The sequence below is a fragment of the Poecilia formosa genome, unplaced genomic scaffold (assembly GCF_000485575.1).
Source record: "Poecilia formosa unplaced genomic scaffold, Poecilia_formosa-5.1.2 Scaffold9, whole genome shotgun sequence".
NCBI classification, from domain to species: Eukaryota; Metazoa; Chordata; class Actinopteri; order Cyprinodontiformes; family Poeciliidae; genus Poecilia; species Poecilia formosa.
The window spans coordinates 3,838,819-3,858,071 of NW_006799948.1; the positions used below are offsets into that span (position 1 = coordinate 3,838,819).

A 19,253-nucleotide genomic window follows, 5' to 3' on the forward strand; every position below is an offset into this window, starting at 1 on the left:
ATGTTTTTTTAATCTTCTGACTTGTTTAAGTGTTACACTATTACTTGGCCACAATAAAAATGTGTGAAAATTGAGTTGCTTCTAAACGATTATTGAAAAAATGTTCTTGTAATTGCAACACCGTTTAATGTGATTACAGAACATTATGGGTTATTTCAAATAATTACTTTAACTTTTACCCTTATGCTGTTACATTTTAACATTTTTGTCAAGGTTATAGTTTATCATAATATCTTTTCTTTCAGTATTATTTGGAATGGTGTACCAAACTAAAAAAAAAACAAGTAACAGAAAATTAAAATTTAATATAATCCTTTTGAATTGCTCTGTCGGTCTTGCAGAGTCTATCTCGGACACACGGCATAATGAAAATCAATGTTAACCTTCCATAACTGCTTTAGCCAATTACCTGTAAACATCACTCACTACTTTGTACCCGGGCTGCCTGTGCTCCACGATGATTGATCGGTTTAGTCTTATTTGCAGCTCAAGAGGGGGGGCATCCGAGCGAGTGGATGTTTCGATTTCTCCGAGAAACGTGCTCTAATAACACTCTGCAACATTAATTCAGAGAGTCTTTGATGAGAAGTCCATTAAGGAAGTATGGGCATGTTTTTTTTTAAGACTTCGTAGTTTGCATGAGCGTGAGGTTAAAAAAAAAAAAAAAGACGGGAGGTTTTCAGTTTCAAAATGTTAGAATTGTATTCCTGCTACAAGCAAGCCTTATTAAGTCTAAAGATGTTTTCTTTTTTCTTTTACAATGTTCTTATGCACTCTGGAAAAGTGTTGAATTTGATATAAGTAAGAAAATTGTGTTTTCACACTTTATTCCCTTTCCCGATACATCCATCAATCCTGATTCCTGATCCAATATTGTAGTAATAGTTTAATATTGACTTGGATAATAAAAGAAAAAGCATAGGAAAGCCTATATTTTTGCCATTCTCGTCTTAGAAAATCTGGACTAATCTCGTCATCTTACTTGCATCAAAGGAAACTTTCTTAGTTGCCTGCTAATAGCTCTCATACTAGCTCCTTATCTGACACCGTTATTCATTCTCAAGGGCTCATCAACTCACAGTAGACTCATCAGAATTATCACTCCTTCTCTACTCGTCTTTATTATCTAATTTCCCTCCTCTCTCTCCTCCTTTTCATCTCTCATTCCCAATCAACCACCTTGTAAGCAAGCCCTTCACCTTCCACCACGAAACTTCTCGCTCAAGAGGGGTTTATTACGGACTTTTCCCGTACTTCTGCGAATAAGAAAAAGTTATTTTTGAGTATTGTATATGTATGTATATATATATATATATCTTTTATATGAATACATGGATTAAAACGTATATAAATACAAAAAAATGTAACAAACATGTAAAAAAAGACAGACAAAACCAAGTACATGTTAAGCACTGAGGTGAGTACATTAGTTACATGTTCAAGGAGTTCGTATAAGGCCTTCCTTAGCAAAAGCAACTAGGACTAGGATCCTTTTGTAAACTGGTAGAAAAAAGTACACTTCAGGCAAATGTTCAGTAATTATTTTGCATATGTTACAGTGTGTAGCCACCAGTGTCTGACGTAAAAAAAAACAAAAAAAAAAACAAGCCAGTAGTAGTTAACATTTCTACTCGCAAATGTCTCCCTTTTTAACACAAGTCTGTTTGTATCCTCTGTACAAAGCAGAGAAACACAGTGGTTACCTAAAATAAAGTTAAAAGTAGTTGTTTCGTTGGACGTGACATTTGCTTCCGAGTAGCGTACAATGTCAGCATCTGCAACAGTCGAGGAATTTCTAAACAGGTGGCACTTTGATGGGTTTTGCTTAGTTTGTCAGCTGATATTTAAGTTACTTGAGCCTCAGCAGTTGTCAGACGTAGATTTGAATCCTTAAATCTGTCAGTCAGTCTTTCAGGGCCTTCCCCCCCGTTACCAGGAGAAGTTCAACCTGTGCAGTCATTGGGCTATACCAAAGATGAAGGGCCCTTATAGGTCGTCGGCCTCAGCGGAGCTGAAGCTACTCCTTCGGCTGCTGTCCTTCGAAGCAGCCCCTGGGGATCCGGCGGACAGCAGCGGATCGGTGCCAAACGGCGAGAGTGGGTCGTCCATCAGGATCTCGTCCAGCTGGTTCTCTTCCTTGAGCGTGGCGGTGAAGAAGTCTGTGAAGTGGGAGAGCGGGTCGGAGAAGGTGGTGCAGGCGTCGGCGCCCTGGATGTGGTCCTGCGGGCCGCTCGCCGTGGCAATGGACGGGACGCCCGTCACCACGGCTATCCTCTGGAGGTAGTCGCCGTTGGGGTCCTCCTGGTAGATCGGTGGCTGTTGTGGCTGCTGTTGCTGTACCTGCGGTGGGGATTGCTGCTGCTGCTGCTGCTGCTGCTGTTTGAGCAGGTGGGAGGACAGTTCAACCGTCCCCAAGGCAGTAGCCATATTCGGGAGTCCATGTGCTCGTGCCTGGATTTCAAGCTCCTGGAAAATAAATGACATCAAACACGGTTAACGTTAAATCTCTCCTGACCACATTCATCAACGGCTAGAAGGGAGTAGTACTGAGAAATTCCAGCCACACCTTCATTACCTCCCCTTTCACATACTGATCAAGGGTAGGAAAGCTATGAGCACTTATCTCTTGTCTGTGTCATTTTATAACATTCTTGCACTTTTGGGCATTGTCTTATTGGTGCAAACATTGTTTTATTTGCTATTCATATTTTTAGGATAATTTCAAAATTCTGTGCTCCTTATGTCATTGGAAGAAACTTACAACTTACACCCCACACCCAAAAAAAAACTATGGGTTTCCAATTACTGTCTTTAAGTGTCCTTCAATTTTTAGATGTGTCCCTTTTCCAACATGGTGAATTCAAATGATGCACCTACAACCTAAGACTGTCGCCTAGTTGTACAATTTTGGTATTATCATCAGGAAAATATCTAAAATATGCAGCACAGAGGTTCTTGAGGGCTCTAATTGGACACCAGTCCCCTAAACGCACCACGACTTCTTGATTTTTATTACCTGGATCCTCAGCAGCAGCCTCCTGTTGGCTTGCTCCAGCTTCTTTTGACGGCTTTCGAGTTCCCGAGCATGCTGCTGCTCCTTCTGTAGCCACCTTATGTACTCCACCGAGGCCTTCAGGATGGTGCCTTTGTTCCACCGCATGTCACTACAAAACGAACAACAACAACAAAAAAACTAAAAGTAAAGGATAAGTTTTCATGCAGAAACCTCTGATGTCAGCAGAATACCTTTTGCAAAAAAAATAAAAAAATTAAAAAAATGGGGAAAACTTTTTAAAAGGTTTTTTCCCCCCCTTCCTTTTTTATGATGTGAATTAGAAATGGAGACTTACATGGAGCAATTATTCATCCTTGGACATTACACGAGGACATGGAATGGGAATTTTTAATAGAATAGTTAAGAAGCTCTGTGGAAAGTCCATTCTTGTACCTCCTTGTTCAGTAAAATTAATCCTCGAGTAAAAATAGGTGAGGGAAAATGAGCTAAGTAGGAAGCCAAGGAGGAAAATGGAACATTGGACTTAAGGTGCTAGAGTGCAAGTCATTCTTTTGCAGGTATTATTACTTTTTTAAAAAGGACAAGGGACCTCAGTAAAATTGTCCTTCTGCACACGACTGAGTCGCCGGTCTGATCGGCGTTAATAATCTCCTTTATCCCTTTGTTAATGGCATGGTGACAATACTAACCTCCCATTTATATTTGAAGCAAAAGTTCAACTGCAAATAGATGGCCGGTGTGCCGTGCTTCATCTGTATGTTCAAATTGAGCTCCAGACTTTGATTCGAATGACGTGAAAGGGTCTTTACATTTAACCCTCTTTCCCATCGCTCGAGTTTTAAGACAAAACAGCCAGGAGCTACTTAGAGAAAGAGGGGAGCGGGTTGTACATCTCAAAGTGCAGAGACGACACAGAAGTTTGAGTGTGCCCTTGAAAGACGACTCAAAGGTACTTGAGGGACTCATCTCATCACGTCTCTGCTTTGAGTTAAACACTTCGACGTTCAGTTTTTGCAGCAAACAGGAGCTGCAAAGGGTGTTGTTTACTTACGGGTCATTTGACTTTGGAATGAGCGTCCCCAGCTCCTTAATCCTGTAGTTAATGTTGTATCTTCGCCTTCTTTCAACTAAGTAAATCAAAAAGAGCAGAGTTGATTAGACCCACGATTTCTCCAACTGTGCGGTTTGCTGAATATGACAGCGTTACAGCTTTTTAATACTTTGTGTTGGTCTAAATTTCTAACAAAATGTAAAGAAAGTCATGGTTGTAATGTGACAAAATGTGAAACTTTTGCAGGAATTGGAAAACCTTTTCAAAACACAACAATGTACAACTGTTCAGATGTGCTAAAACAATTAACTGTATGTGTAGTTATCGTAAAGCTTTATGTGAAAGGAAGCCATGTTGGATTGGGAAGCTGAAGTTTGTGCAAAACTCTCAACTCTTATACTCAAAAGTCCAACTTCTATGTGGAGTTGTGTTAACTAGGAGTGCATTGCCGATCGATATGATTCTATTTCTATGATATTACATTTAAAACTAAATAGTCCGTGTCTTTTTGTACATTGCAACCAGAGTTGACATTTCATTGTAATTAGTTTCAGTGATATCTGAAGGCAGTTAGTCATTCCAGATTTCATAAAACATCTGTCAATTTTCCACTACATCTCGATCTGTCACATAAAATCCTGTTTGTGGTCATAAAATGACAATGCAAAAGTACATGAAGTATCAGTATTTAGTTTGAACTGTAATGACTGTTGACTTTACCAACAACTGAATTACATAGGCAAGGTAGATGTGGCGGTTTCTAAAGTTGCAGTTGGTAAGAAAGCCCCAACTCTTCTAGTCAAAATCCCAACTTTCAGGAACACTTCTTTCAGTTTGTCCAACTTCTAACATGGAAACATCTATGTCTGAGTAAAAATGAAACAGGAAATGCGTACACACCCTTAGACCAAAAGCAGGATGCCACTGGACCAGAATGTTGCTGTTTTGTTTTTTTTTCCCTTTTGGTTTCTTGACATAACATGGCAACACACACAATAATCACACTGCAACATTGCTTCCAAGATAGTAAAACTTTAAAAAATTCAGAGTTTGATACCAGCTGGGTTAGAAAAATTACCAACTGAAGTCGGATAAAAAGGAAAAAGCCAAAGACACTTACTCAAATTATGGTTGTCCTTTTTCTGTCTCTCTTTGGCCATAACCCGCGTGTCATGCTCTGTCAAAAAAAAAAGAAAAAAATTAAATCACAGAAGGGGAACAAATGGATTGTCAATGCACACTAATTTAGAAGCTGAAAGACAACAATCAAAAAATCTCTATAAAAGGTCCAGTCATAAAGTCAAACAATCAGTTTATTCTGAGGAAGTTCAGTGCTGAGGTCAGAATGGGGAGCTATAGCCTCTTCTGCAGACATATATTTGACCTTCTTACACACACACACACACACACACACACACACACAAGGCCCCATTCATCCCCCTTGGCATGCCATGAAGCTCATTGTAAAAGAAAAAAAAAATAATTGTGACCACTTTTAGAGTACTCATTTCGCAATTAAGATAGTTTAGCCAATTCCATAATCTGTCCCGGAGAGAGACGAAACAAATGCGGTGGGGTCCATATTTGTGTTCACATTCTTCCAAATTACATAATTAGGAACCTGAGATTGGATTTCTCAATTTGTCTCTGTTGATTCAATCAAGTCAATTTAGCGTCTGTGTAACATCCCATTGTCCTCTGTGCCCGCGTTCAAATGAAGCGGATTCTAATTTACTTATTTTTCCCGTTCAGAGTGAAGCACTCTCCTGGCATCTTTTCTATTTTCTAAATCAATTAGGCTTTTTTTTTTCTTCTTAAGCTTTATGCTTGAGATTAATATAACATTTTCAAAGGCTCCTCTGTTTGAGTTGGTCCTTCTTTTGAATAGTGATTAAAAAGCAAGAGTAGTTATTCAGGTAATGCACAAGTTTAAGTACCTGACGGAAATAAACCCGACACATTGCAATTAATTTTAGGACTAAAGATTTGTCAGAATTTTTTTTTTATTATTATTATTTTAGCTACCACAGGTGGCCTTACAAAATGCAAATTACAATCCGTCCTTCTGCCAAAGGTTTCAAAGAATCTTCGTCGTTTCTTATGCTTTTGTTTTTTTTTCTTCCCCTCATCTCGCTCTAAGCGACTCAGTCCCGTGGTTTGAGTCCATACCTGTAAATTCCCTTTTAACAGTGAGCTTTGTGGTGTTAGATGTGGGACTCATTCCACCATTAGGGGGGTTCATACCTTGTTCACCCCCATAGACGTCCAGCATGCTGTTGCTGAGGGAGACCTGCAGCAGGGGAGGAAGAAGCAAAAGGATGGGTCAGTCAAAGGGGAAACGCGTTTCACATTCACGCGCTCAGCTTTCGCGCCTCATCAAAAGCTGCAAGACAAATAGTTGTTTTTTGCTGCTTGAATGGCTTTGTCTTGCGTCGGCAGGAGCAACAAGAGGCGAGTGGAATGATCAGAGAAGGTTGTCGCCCCTCCCAGAGCTTTGGACCAGGACTAAGCAGCAGGGGGTTGTGGTCCCTTGTTTGCCACAGCAGGGCAGGACAAACTGTGTGCTTTGCCTCCCCACCACCCCCAGACCACAGTTGTTACAATGTTCAAATTAACTGTTTGTCTTGCATGACAAAGATGAAAGTCGCTGAAACGGAACCTGTTCATATAATCCTTACTGTTGACCTTCAACCCCAGCTTAAAGCATCCCAAATTTCCACATTTTGTCTCTTTCTTTTTTCCAGTATTCCAACCCATTTTACTGTAAAACAGCCCTATGTTCCTCAACCTTTGACATTTATTTTGAAATACTTGGTGTCACTGATCATTTATGGCAAGATATTTAGTAAATCAGGCTTTGAATATGAAACCTAAAAAACTAGGAAGGAAGGAACAAGGGAAGGAAGGAGGAATGAAGAGAGGTACAGCTCAAAGAAGGTAGTGAAGGAGGTACAAAATAAATAAAAGAATGGAATGGTACTAGGATTTGTGGAAAAAAATGGAGGACAGAAGATGCAAGAAAACACCAGGCAGCAGGAAGGACAAGCAGGAACTGAATGTAAAATGAAGGAAAGGAGGTAGGATAGAAAGGTCAGAAAGTGGTTTGAAACGAAGGAGGAAACTTTTAGACGGTGGGACAAAGACTAAGTGAAAATACAATTATTCTTATCCAGACGTAGAAAACAGTGAAACTAAATCCCATACTTTTCTATACACTAGGGAGTACTGCGGCTCTCTAAAAGCACAATTTGTCAACCTCCATTCATTGAAAACGGACCCTAAACACTGAGACGCTCTGTGTTCACAAACAGCATGCCATCAGATGAAAGGGCTCTCTAGGTCAACGGCATGAACAGAGGCAAAACTGTTTTCCTATGGGGGCCTCTCATCCTCCCGGATAATAACGCCTTTTCACTGAGTCCAGACACGACACGATATACGGCGCACTGGAACACGCGTGTGACCAATTCGCATTTGTGTATTTATGGCAGGAAAATCTCGCATAGGGTCACCATGGATTCCAAGAAACGGCACAGCCAATTTTAGCAACGACACGTGCGTCAAACGTAACTATCAGTGAGCCAAACGTGGTGAGACAGGACGGGGACTGTAAAAGGAACAGGCACCATCAGGTTTGTCTTAAGGGTTTGTAAGTATTGCCCTGTCAAAAATATTAAAAACCCCTTCTGCTTTTTTTTATTTTATTTTATTTTTCTCATTTTGTCACTTTACACCCACAAATTTCAGTACATTTTAATGGGATTGTATCCAAAAAACCAACTCAAAGTGGTGCATAGATGCATGAGTAACATTTTTTCAAATTAAAATGTCAACAAATGTGATGTTGGTTTGTGTTCAGACCTCTAAAATTCCTACATGAAGTATGTCGAACAATTAGCAGATGTCGTCCACCTGCGTTTTATTTAATCTCAGCTCAAATACAGCTGAGAAAATTGTGAACACACAGCATGACGAGGTCCGGGCAATGTTGGGAAGAACTTTAGAAGGAGGGTTAGGTTATGCTGTGCCACCTTGTGTGGCAGAAAACTCACCCTACAAATCAGCCTGAAAGCACAAGACTGAACTAAATAGAAGATTTAGTTTTGCAAACCATGTCTCATTTTCGTTTTACTTCATTGTTATGCTCTGCTGTTTTAAAATTCAGGTAGTGAAGAAAAGTGAGGTTAGTGAATACTGTTATTGCACTGTAGATTCCTAAAAAAAATATTGGACAGTCAGAAGAAGAAGAAGTAGGAGGAGGGGGAGGAAGGGGATAAACACGCATAAGAAAATGAAAAGATTACAACAGTTCCCCCTCCCGCTTGTACTGTAATCACTCCGATCCCTCTCCCGTCCGTGTTCCAGAATGTGTTGACAAGGCGAAGCGAAGTGATGCATCATGCTGTATGACTAATTAGGATGAATTGATCCATTTAAGCATGGTATCATTTCTGAACAAGCCCACAGGGAGTGTATGCATTAGCCCGATCCGATGGCTCAGTAACTCCTTCCGACAAATTCCCTCGCTCAAACAAACCGACTCTTCCTTTTTTTTCCCTCCTTCCCCTCCTCTGTTCCCTTATCTCTATCTTCCCCCCATTCCTTCTGTTAGTACTTTATCTTTCTCTGTATGCATCTTTTTAATCTATCAGAATGTGTGACTCCCATCATCATTTTTTGATTTTTTTATTTATTTTTTTTAATCTATTTGTGCTTGTTTGGTGTTGTGTCCCATTACATGTCCTCCAAAAGAAATACTTTCTGTTTTACAAAAACCTAATCTGCTTTGCTCAGCTTATTTGGTAAAATGGTAAATGTCCCTAAGCCTTTGTGAACTTTGACTCGTCTCTTGTCTTAATCTGACCTGAAAGCAGGTCGGGTCCCCTTTTTCCCAAGCTAGTCTAGCTTGCGTGATTCCGTGTTTGGGTGGACTAACTTTGCTTTCAAGCTATGCTTAAGCCTTTAAAAAGAGAGAAATCATTAGTGAAATAATGTGACCTAAACCTAACCACAGCTTTTGTTAGATTACAACAGAAACGCATGCAAATCGTAAGCAAGTCTGAAGCATTCAAATCATGGTTAGTCCCTGGTCGTTAGAGCAGGACTTGAAGTGATTCATACTTACATTGCTTTGCATTATGATGTTAGGCTCCATGCAATCCAGGCCTCCATCATTGAAGCCGGATTCAAGACTAATTAGGTCATCAATAACTTCATCCATCGGAAACTAAAAGAAAACAGTCATTTCAGTGTATTAAGGGACAGTTTGGGGATGTTAGTGCACCGTCCATGTCTTTAGAGATCTGCTTATTCAAACCATGACTCGGTATAAAAACAGGGAGGCTAATTTAATAACAGTTTGTTTAGCGGCGTTGGCGGGAAAAGCACGTTATCCGTTAGCAAACTAGCTTCCCCCCCTCCCTTGACAAAAGGGTTCTCTCATCAGAGACTGCTTATCTGAAGTTATTGATGAGCTCATCAGGGGGAAAAGGGATATCAGCGGTGGCGAAACTTTGTTTGGATGATTAGTTCCCCTCAGCACCAGAGTTCAAAACCAGCTCTGTTTGTTGGCTATTCATCCAAACAAAGAGCAAGCTTTCATGATTTGATAGGATTTACAGCTACGCAATATGTTTCACATCAACACAGCAGCCACGTATTTTGTCGGGAAAGTGGGCCGTTGACAGGAAACGTCTCGGGGACATTGTGAAATCTCTGAAATGTATGACCTTGCTGCTGATCAGCATGCAAACCGACATTCTCCTTTTTGTTCTGGTTTCCCTTTTAGGCACGATTTCGGTTCCACGTATTCCATGTACATCGTTTTTCTGTTTCTGTTTCCGTCTCACCTCGCCTTCGTGGTTGCCCATGGTCAGCAGGGTGACGGGGCTGTTGGGGCTGCTCCCATCACTGACGGCGGGCATGTGTCCGTTCCTCATGATTGGCACGGTGGCCAGCGGCTGGCCGGGGGCGTGTGGATGCGGTACAGCGTGGCCGGATCCGGTGGAAGAGGCCAGCTTGGAGCCCAGTGTCAGGTATTGCTTCACAGGCTGGTTTTGGCTTTGATGAAGGTGGAACTTGGAGTTTTCCAGGTGACTTTGTACCTGTTGAAACACATACGCACAAACAAAAATAACATGCACTAGTTGAGTTTGTTGCCTGTATGGAAAGCTGGATCAAGATGCAAGCAATTGCACCTTTTTTAAAAAAAAATTTTTGGTACTTGGAATGACTAAAAACATGTTTACTGTGAGTTTTTTTGAAACGGCTGCAGAGCTTACTCATTCGGGACTTTTCCAGCATTACTCACAGCAACTTTACAGGATTATGGTTGCATTTTAACATGTCATGTTTAGGTGAAGTAATATCTCATTCAAATCTTTTTGTGATCTGTTTAATTGTTCCTCCACAGCCTGAGTCACAGTTTCAAAACTATACAGTTATCGTATTTAAGTCACTTGGGTGATTGTAAACCGGGTTTTAGAAACTATTTAAAAAATTTCCCAAAAAAAAAAAAAAAAAAACTTTTATATTCTTACTTTTGAAGCTCTGGTTGCGTCCCGCATTTTGTAGTAGCTGCAGTCACTTAAATGTGGCATTCTTGGAAAAGCAGGTGATCCAGTAGGTCAGCTTTAGGGATCCAGGTCTGTTGCCACTGCTGTCCTGTCAAACTACTGACTTCCCAGTGACCGGCTGTCCCTTCCTGTCCCCTAGCAGTGTTTTATAAAGGGTGCTAAGTGAACTAATTAGCCCCACAGCTGGATGTAAGCCTTTATGTTGCGTAGCATGATAATCACTTCAAACGGCAGACTGTTAGATCATTCAGGGTTTGATCACTGCAGGACGTCTGCCTTTAAGCGGGCGTCCACTAATTCATCTACTCCGCCCCTTTTTCTGTCGGGCTGACCAATCGGTGGTCGCTTCCTAAAGTCTTCTACTGCCTGCTTCAGGGGTTGTGGCAGCACAATTGACTCTTGTTTCCCCAGTGGACGGTTTTAAATAACTTATCTTAATGCCGTCTTAAGCAAGCCTTTTCTCATTCATTCACAGTTTTAAACATAGATAGTTAATCTTTAAGTTTCTCATAAAAGAAACACAGTAAAGCTATTTTTAGGTCGTTGTTGCTGCTTGCAGAAAATCTCACCGTAAACCGCTAATTCGCTTACTTGTCTTGTTCTCACAGAGAACCTCAGTGTTCTAACTTGCTTTATTAGTTAATGGGCTGGCGAGGTATTTTGGTAGGCAACGCAGAGGGACACTTTACATAAAGTTAGTTATGTCCGATGTTTGGTCTGTCTGTCGCCCAAATTTCACTTACTGCATCTCGGACGAGAGAGACATTTTTTTCCATGACCGACCAAAGTGAATCAATCAGAGCAGGAAAACGGTTTGAAAGCAAACCTTCCTAGCGTAGCAGGAGAGACTTCTGACCTTTCTGTCTACTTGACTGTTGAGGGAAGTGAAACCAATATTAAAAAGAAGAGATTTCTGTCTGTTCCTCAAATCATTGCGAAATGTTTAAAGCACCTCACCCAACAAAGGAAATAAGAGAAAAGAGGTTTAGTTTTGGAGGAAATAACTTTGATGCAGCTGTGGCATGTTTCTAAAATGCTAACGACGGAGTAGCTTTTTTAGTATTATTATTATTATTATTATTATTGAGTCTCGAGAAATGATCTGCTTCATTTATTTCCAAATATATCTTTCAGTATTTTGGGTGCAATGAATTGCATAGCACATAGTCAGAAAACACTTTTCACATAAAAAAGAAAATTATAAGGAGATGATATCCATGTTTATTTTGGCATCTTTATTTGGAGCGAAAGCTGAATCAGGATTCTCAATCTAATTATAATTCAGATAGGGATCAAGACAACAGTCGACTTTTATTCTATTAAATAATAACTCTTTTCTCGAATTGCAGTTTATGCAAATGCTACTTCATGAACCTTTAAACTCCTGTTATGTCTGAACCGAACTGATTGGAAGGTAGGAGTCATTGTGCCGCCAGTGGTATTCTTATGTGAAAGAGACAGAGAATGGAACACGTGTCAAACATTCACAAAGTAAATACTGTCTGCTACAAAATGGAGACGAATCAAGAATCTACGGGGCCCTCAGCAGAATTTAATTTTACAGTTCATATAATCTATGACATAATGAGCAGTAAATACATTTCGGAGATGTCGTTATTTGACTTTCTCACTTGTTCTGACAGTCAAGTCCACAGTAAAAGAAGTGCCAACTCAGGAAATGTGAACCAAGTGTCATTCAATTACTGAATTGTTTATGCAGGTGCAGAAAACAGCAAATAGGATTAAACTGCTCTAAAATATCTACCTCGGTTTTTATAAATCCTGAATATATTACAATTTCAAGGAGTCTTAAATTCCCTAATATTTTCTGTTGAGCTTGAAAACAAAACCGATCCTTGCAGATGCTGGGTTATTAGCAGGAGCTTAGATTGCTCGTGCCTTCCAGGTGCCTTTTCACATAAAAGCAAAGTCTGATTGGAAACGCTTCGGATGCTTTGTGGTTTTATACGGGGAGACCATCGGTGATGCACCGCCTCCAAATCTCATCTCTAGTTTAAATAATCGCCACGCTCTCTCTAAAGAATTCCATAAAACTAAGAGACTTTGATTGGAGTCAGTTTAAGACAGAAGTTTGCTTTGGTTTTGATCCTTTTTTTTGACTAGTAATTCTCTTGATGCAGTGAGACGAACTAATGTTGTTTTAAATAAAACTAGACATGACATTATAAACTACTGAACTATCCTTTGATGTTAAAAAAGAAAGCATTGTTTTTTTTTGTTTTTTTTTAAGCATGCATAAGCTCCACATCAAATCCCCCCAAACATATTTATTGCCCTTGTTAGCTGGAGCTGCTGGCCTCAGTCACCCCCCCATTCACATAACTAAGAACAAACTCATCACAATACTGAACTTGTCAGTAGTAACTAAGAGCTCTTCTATGTCTTTTCCCAGTCAAACAAGATGCTAGTTGTTAGCCAATCAACATTTTTTATTTTTTTTTTTCCCCGCAACGGATAGCAGGAGAGACGCCAAGGCCTCCACACACCGGATCTGCTGTGTGTGACGGCGGATTGTCCCGGTTTCACTTCAGCCCTCGCACTACTGTACATTCCGGAGACACGCTTGTTATCCACTTAAAGGGGAGAATCTGATTAGATTCGAGCAGCAGTGGCCGTTCAGTCACCAAGGCCGGCCGTGACAATGGCAGGCCTGTGCAAGTGTGAAGTCGGACATGCTGGGGAAGAATTATCAGTGCCTGCCAACGCACAAGAGGAAGAGGGACGAGATAAGAATCTAATCGATCGAGGTTCAAGTTTGGGGATTGTCGCGGGTGTTTCGGACCATTCCGTTTTACTTACTCTTTTGGGAGTACAGACACCAGCACCTGCTCCAACAGCCGAGGCATTGTTTTGCAATTACAGGCAGGACAGAGGTCACAGGTTCACGTTCAGTTTGCACACATTACCTCTATTACAGCTGGCATGCAACTATTTCAGTGCAAATAAATTTTAATGTATTTTAGCAGAGTCTGACTCATTTTGACTTTTTTTTTGTTGTTATTGTTTTGTTTTTTTGTCACTTTGCAGTTTTAAGCTTAACCTGTAAAACCTGCAAGTCATGAAGAAATCAGTTGCGTCTTTCTGCTTGATTTTCTTCTATGTTGGAGACATTTGAACACCTAAGCAAATGTCTGAATTGATTTTAGCAGTTCTGAATCGATTCATGCAAGCAATGAAACCCGACGTCAGCCATAAATCACAACAGCAGTTAAAAAGTACACCACGTTGAAAATAAAAAATAATAATATGCAACATCTGAAACATGCATACAAGTGATCGTTGTGTGATTTACCTCAAAGTTAAAGGTTGCATTTCTCAAAGTCTGCTCAGAAATCCTGCACTTGAAAAGGTTTTCATAACTGTCGCGCTCAAACCCTCTCTTCTAATTGAAACGCTCTTGCCAAACCCAGTTTCAGTCTTGCCCAAGTTCTCCTTTCACTTCAGAAAAATCCAACACCTTATGAAACTTTGGGTGATGGTGACGTTAGTTAGCTGTACAAATTGTGGACAAACAGAGTTGAGGGGTTTCGACTAATTTCTCCACCCGGGTTGATTTATGGCATTTTTGCAGAAAACATTTAGGCACCGTTCAGTGATCTTTCTATCTAAAATGAATGAAAGTGGAACAAAAAACAAAAAGGCTCGTCAGTCATGCTTTCTGTGTTTTTGCTGAGCGTGTTTACCAGTAAATATCTGTAACCACACACACCAGATAAGAGTGTTAAAGGGAACTCTTCGCAAAATTTGCATTCCACGGTGACTGTTCAGTTTTTTTTTTCTTTTTCCTACAAATGCATGTCAATCAAAAAAATAAATAAAAAAATATCATTCATTCCAAAACCTACCACACACCAACTTGTGATGTGGCAATTTAACTCCCTGGACAGAATCTAGCTCATTTGTCCCTACCTGTAGAAGCTGGATATCTGTCAAGGTGATCACTTGGACCACACAGCAGCGGCTCATGACTCTCCAAAGTGGCAGCGACTCCCACCAGAGAGGCTGCGGATTTGTGCAGGGGAGCAAACCGTCGATGCCACAGCTCTGTTTTGCACATGTGGACTAGAAGGGGAAGAAACAGAGAGGTGCGGCGGCCTCCTTCCTGAGCTTTTGCAGAAATATCGGAAAGGAAGGCATGACACATCAGCTTGTTTAGGAGCCTCTTCCTGTCCCTGCCTGTGTGTTTTTTGGGCCGAAAAAGCCCTTACAGAGGCAAAAAAAAAAAAAAAAGTACTGATTGTGGCTTTGCTGGTTGAAGAATGTGCATGTGTGAAAGTAAAGTGAGTTAACAGAATGCGGGTTCCTGCTTGTGGATAGCTCTGCTTTCCGGTCTGCAGAACATCAAGTCCATCTCAGCACTTTTTCCCGGGTTATCTCCATGACACTGACTTCCTTTGGATAGCCATTGAACCACAGCAGTTACAGTTGCAACTGGAGAAATACAATTTGGAAATCTGTATACGCTCAAATAACCTGCGCCAATACATATCTGTCCAGGAAAAGATGAGGGAGCAACATGAATTCTTTTTTTATTCCAATTTTTTTCTACTACATCAGCAGTTGAAAAGATAGGACGTTATGGAAGTATTCAAACATTACATTTTTTAAAATGCCTGATGATTTTGTGACCTGCTGGATGTTACTTAAACTGTTTTCATGCATGTGTTCCAGTGTTTCAGGCCTGCAGTAACTTTTAACAACGTTTGTCAAGTGGAGTACTTAGTTCCCATGAAGTGCTTCAGGTATCAGATGGTCTCATTTGGGAAGAATAGCACAAGATCATCTGCATGCTCAACATTATCAAAGTATAATATGGAAATAAATGCTAGGCACTGATTAAAAAAACATACATGACCCAATGGGAAGACTTTTGAGAAACCTGGTAATTCTCCTTTAAAAAAAGAAAAAAATCTAATATTTTCCTGCAGCACAAATTGAAAAAAATGACAAGTTTATTTGATTAATGACTTCTTGGTCCCATGTAATGGTCTGATCTTACATGGGTCCATGGTGGACTAGCACACGGTCATCTGCATACTTTTGCACAATCCTGCCAATTCATAATAGTCAAGTTGATATTTTTGTGTCTTCATGTTGGCATTTGTAATATTGTAAAACATTTATATGCATTTCATACAGCAATTTGGTCCTTCTGCACAATGAATTTGGATTCCAACTGTAAAATGATATTGTTGTTCGATGGCTTACAACTTCCTTTTCTGTAATTGTTACTGATTAATGAAGACAAAATGTGAAAAATCCTACTATCTACTCATTTTGTTCTGAATTATGGGTTCAGAAAAATAGAACTGCACTGTAGCCTTTCAGCAAGAACAGAACCCGAGAGCTGTGCTATTGTTTAGTTGGCCCCTCTACTGTACTCCAAGGGTGCATCCATTCACGGAAAGGAATATCCACACCTAAAAGGCATTTCTGTCTCAGTTATTACTGCAAATGGTATCTGGGCATTCCATATTTTTGCGATACTCCGTGATAAAACCATCAGTATTAACTTGAGGACACCGAATGCAGTGAGAGCAAACTGCATCAAAATGATTCAGTTGAATCTAAACTGGTGTTTTAGAGGAAGTCGCCTTTCTGCTGTTAAATTGCAGTTTGTCCTGGGCGTGCTTGTGGACGGTGATTTGATTACACAGAGAATGCCTGTCTTGATGCAACTGTATATTTATTCGTCTTTGCTAGGCTAAGTGAGAGACTTCAGCATTATTTATGCAGCCGCATCCAAATTATTTCACCGTAATTTCACACACGCTCGGCTTTTCATTATTGATGATTCATATAAATCAGCTCTGTTGATGCCCGCACACAACAGAAGCTGTACTGCATTGTTTTTTTTGTTTTTTTTTCTTCCCCTCTCTTTTGCCCATGTGTGTATTTGTCTACTTTTTTTGTTTATTTGATATCCTCTTTGTGTACAGTCTGGCAGATCTATCCAAATTCCTGGCTGGCCATTTTTGGCCCATCTTGGGGGCCAGCCACAAGTTGCTCACCTTTGTTAGTCCCCCTGCTCGGCATGTTTTAAACATCAGGGACTTCCTGTAAGAGCTGGCCTGCTTCTGAGACAACACTTCAAAGTGCAGCGCCAACATCTGAGGGCTGTTTTATCCTGCTAGAAAAGGAATGCATAATGGACACAGCTCCACTGCACTTTTAATGATTCCTCATATAAATTAAATATTACTGCTATTTTAACTGGATTACACACGGAATTGTGTGTGTTGGCGTGCGGGTTGGTGTGCTCCCGTTACCTTGATGAAATATTGAATCTATGAAAATGGTTTTCAGTGGTGTTGTGAAAATAATTAAGATTCAAAATCAGCCTGCTTGCTGTAGCGTGACTCAAAGGTACACTCGTTTGGTTGTGAACACGTTTTATCCTTTGCTTTCATGTACACATTTATTGCAAAAAACACATACTGTAAGACTTTAGGTCTTTAATATGTCAAGCTCAAGCATTTCTTTTGACAAAAGATAAAGAAGAGCTGTTGCTTAAATACCTTTACACGTTTTCTATGAAAAAGTTAACTTTTCTGTACGTTTATTCAAGGTGGTCTTCCAGAAAGTACGTTTTTAACAATTCAATCATAGTTTATAGCAAGTATAGAACTGTGACAAATCAGGGTAATATTAAGCCAGTACAGCCTCTGCAGAAGCTCTACTGTCATCTTGGAGTCGAGTCTCCATTGAAACTATTAGTAGCATCTACATGCAGACCCGTTCTTTGATCATTTAAGTCTAAGATGAAGCAGAAAAAATAATTTTAAGAAAATGCTTCAGGTGGGTCTGGAATGATTCAAGGAATGATTAGCTGGCAAAGCTCACCATTAAGTGTGGTGGATAATATGGGACACAAAGGGTATGTTTCTCTTCCAATGGCCTTAGAAACCTTGTTGGAGTGCATGGCGTCAGATAACAAGGACATGTTAAATAAAAATCTGGGGACCTCTGCCATGTAACTGGAAACAGTTTAGCACTGGGTCTGACCAGACCAGGATAATGGTGCCTCTGGAAAAATCAACACAGATGCCCTTCAGCAGATAAAAATGTCCACTAAAGTCCTCAGGGATGGATATATATCCAGAAGAATAAAGAATAAGGTACATTAATTTTAACTAAACCTATCTTTAATTGCGCCTTACAGTAATTAAAGATGACCGTAAGATTTGCTCAGTTACTTTCCCTTTGTTCCAGTGACTACTGTCACACAAAGTTAACAGAGAATGCTCGAAACGATGGGATACGGAGAAGAGAACAAGGCAGATGTGCTGCACTCTGCCCCTCTGTCAGTACAGAGGAGATGCAATTAGTCAAAATGGAATAATATGATTTTTGCTGCTAAGTCCATTAGAGCACATTATTCTTTTTCAGTGCTCTGAAGAGAGGAGCTTGTTCACAAGAACACCTGAAACTCTGCAGATTTTCTGCACACATGCATGCATTGTTTTTACAGATGCTCACCACTTCACAGGGACATAGCAAAGCTCAAGTTCTTCTGCGCCCAGTTGTGCCTAGGGTTGCAACCCATCCCTTAAAATACGGAATCGTCCCGTATTTGGCTGTTAAATGTTGCGTCCCGTATTGAACCGATACGGGATGCGATTTGTTCCATATTTCTATAAATGGCCTATCACACATCAAGACTAATTGCAACAATAATGACCAAAACAAAACACAGGATATATTAAGATGAGCTAAATTGTTGTGGTGTGAGTTAAAGGACCCTATGGACCGATGCTCTTGTGGTTGCCTAGAGACGGACACTACGCAGCTGCGGTGAGCTGCTATCGACCGCGTCTTTTTAAAACATCCTCAACCCGATTCTCCACAGTCCTTAGAACCAAAACCTTTCGTAACAATACGGACGTGAGAGGGAAGACTCAAATCCTAGGCTGAACATGTTAGTGAAGGTGAATACAGGCAATTAAAACAAATGTGTTCATCCTGCCGCGGTGTGCAGTGCTGCATGATGTCGGACAGAATGGATCAGGAGAGGAACACTGAAGACCCAGTTAGAACCTAAAGAACCAGACATCAGCATCTCTTCATCCCTCAGTCATCTCCTGAGACTGATATGGTACAGAACATTTTGCTATGATTTATTAAGTTTCTTATTGTGGTTTTAGTAGACTGTTATGGTTTGATTATTAGATAATCAATTATTTGCTTATTCTTAAAATCTTAAAGTACCAAAACCACAAAATCTAATAGGAATTATACAGAAATCCCTTTCTAGAAGTTTGGAAATAAGAATGGCATCCTTGACCCTCACCGTCCAGTGAATCGAAACAGTGTTTAGGATTGCTTCTCCAAACGATGCCAAGAAGCTGCTCTAAGGACTATCTTTAATCTCTCACTTTGGCAGACAGTGAAAAGGAGCCACAGAGTTCCAACTATCGCTTTTTCAATTGAGTCTTATTAAAATTATGCACATGATCGATTGCAAGACAGTTGCAGCCCAGCAAGCTAAAGGACTCGTAAAAAGCCTAGGATAAAGAAACCTTTTACAATGTGTCAGAAGAGGGTAAAGGCTTGACAGTATTACCTTGCTGATCTTTTATTTCTGTTATAT

At 40.2% G+C, this 19,253-nt stretch overlaps 1 protein-coding gene across 7 annotated transcripts in view; it reads right to left on the bottom strand.

Annotated features, from left to right (window-relative positions):
• Nucleotides 1-285: 285 nt before the first annotated feature.
• tfec (transcription factor EC) overlaps nt 286-19,253 on the bottom strand; it is a 25,867-nt gene continuing 6,899 nt past the window's right edge. The window contains exons 1-8 of one of the 7 annotated variants that reach the window (XM_007578786.2): nt 14,573-15,009; nt 9,917-10,171; nt 9,193-9,294; nt 6,237-6,357; nt 5,188-5,244; nt 4,068-4,143; nt 3,017-3,164; nt 286-2,466 (exon numbers count right to left, since the gene is read on the bottom strand). In XM_007578786.2, coding sequence (XP_007578848.1) covers nt 1,987-2,466; nt 3,017-3,164; nt 4,068-4,143; nt 5,188-5,244; nt 6,237-6,357; nt 9,193-9,294; nt 9,917-10,171; nt 14,573-14,629 — 1,296 coding nt within the window. In that variant the 5' untranslated portion in view covers nt 14,630-15,009 and the 3' untranslated portion in view covers nt 286-1,986. Of the gene's footprint in view, nt 2,467-3,016; nt 3,165-4,067; nt 4,144-5,187; nt 5,245-6,236; nt 6,358-9,192; nt 9,295-9,916; nt 10,172-10,606; nt 13,950-14,572; nt 15,010-19,253 lie in introns of those variants that run through there. The other 6 variants (XM_016664259.1, XM_007578790.2, XM_007578782.2 and 3 more) reach the window with 6 other exon arrangements.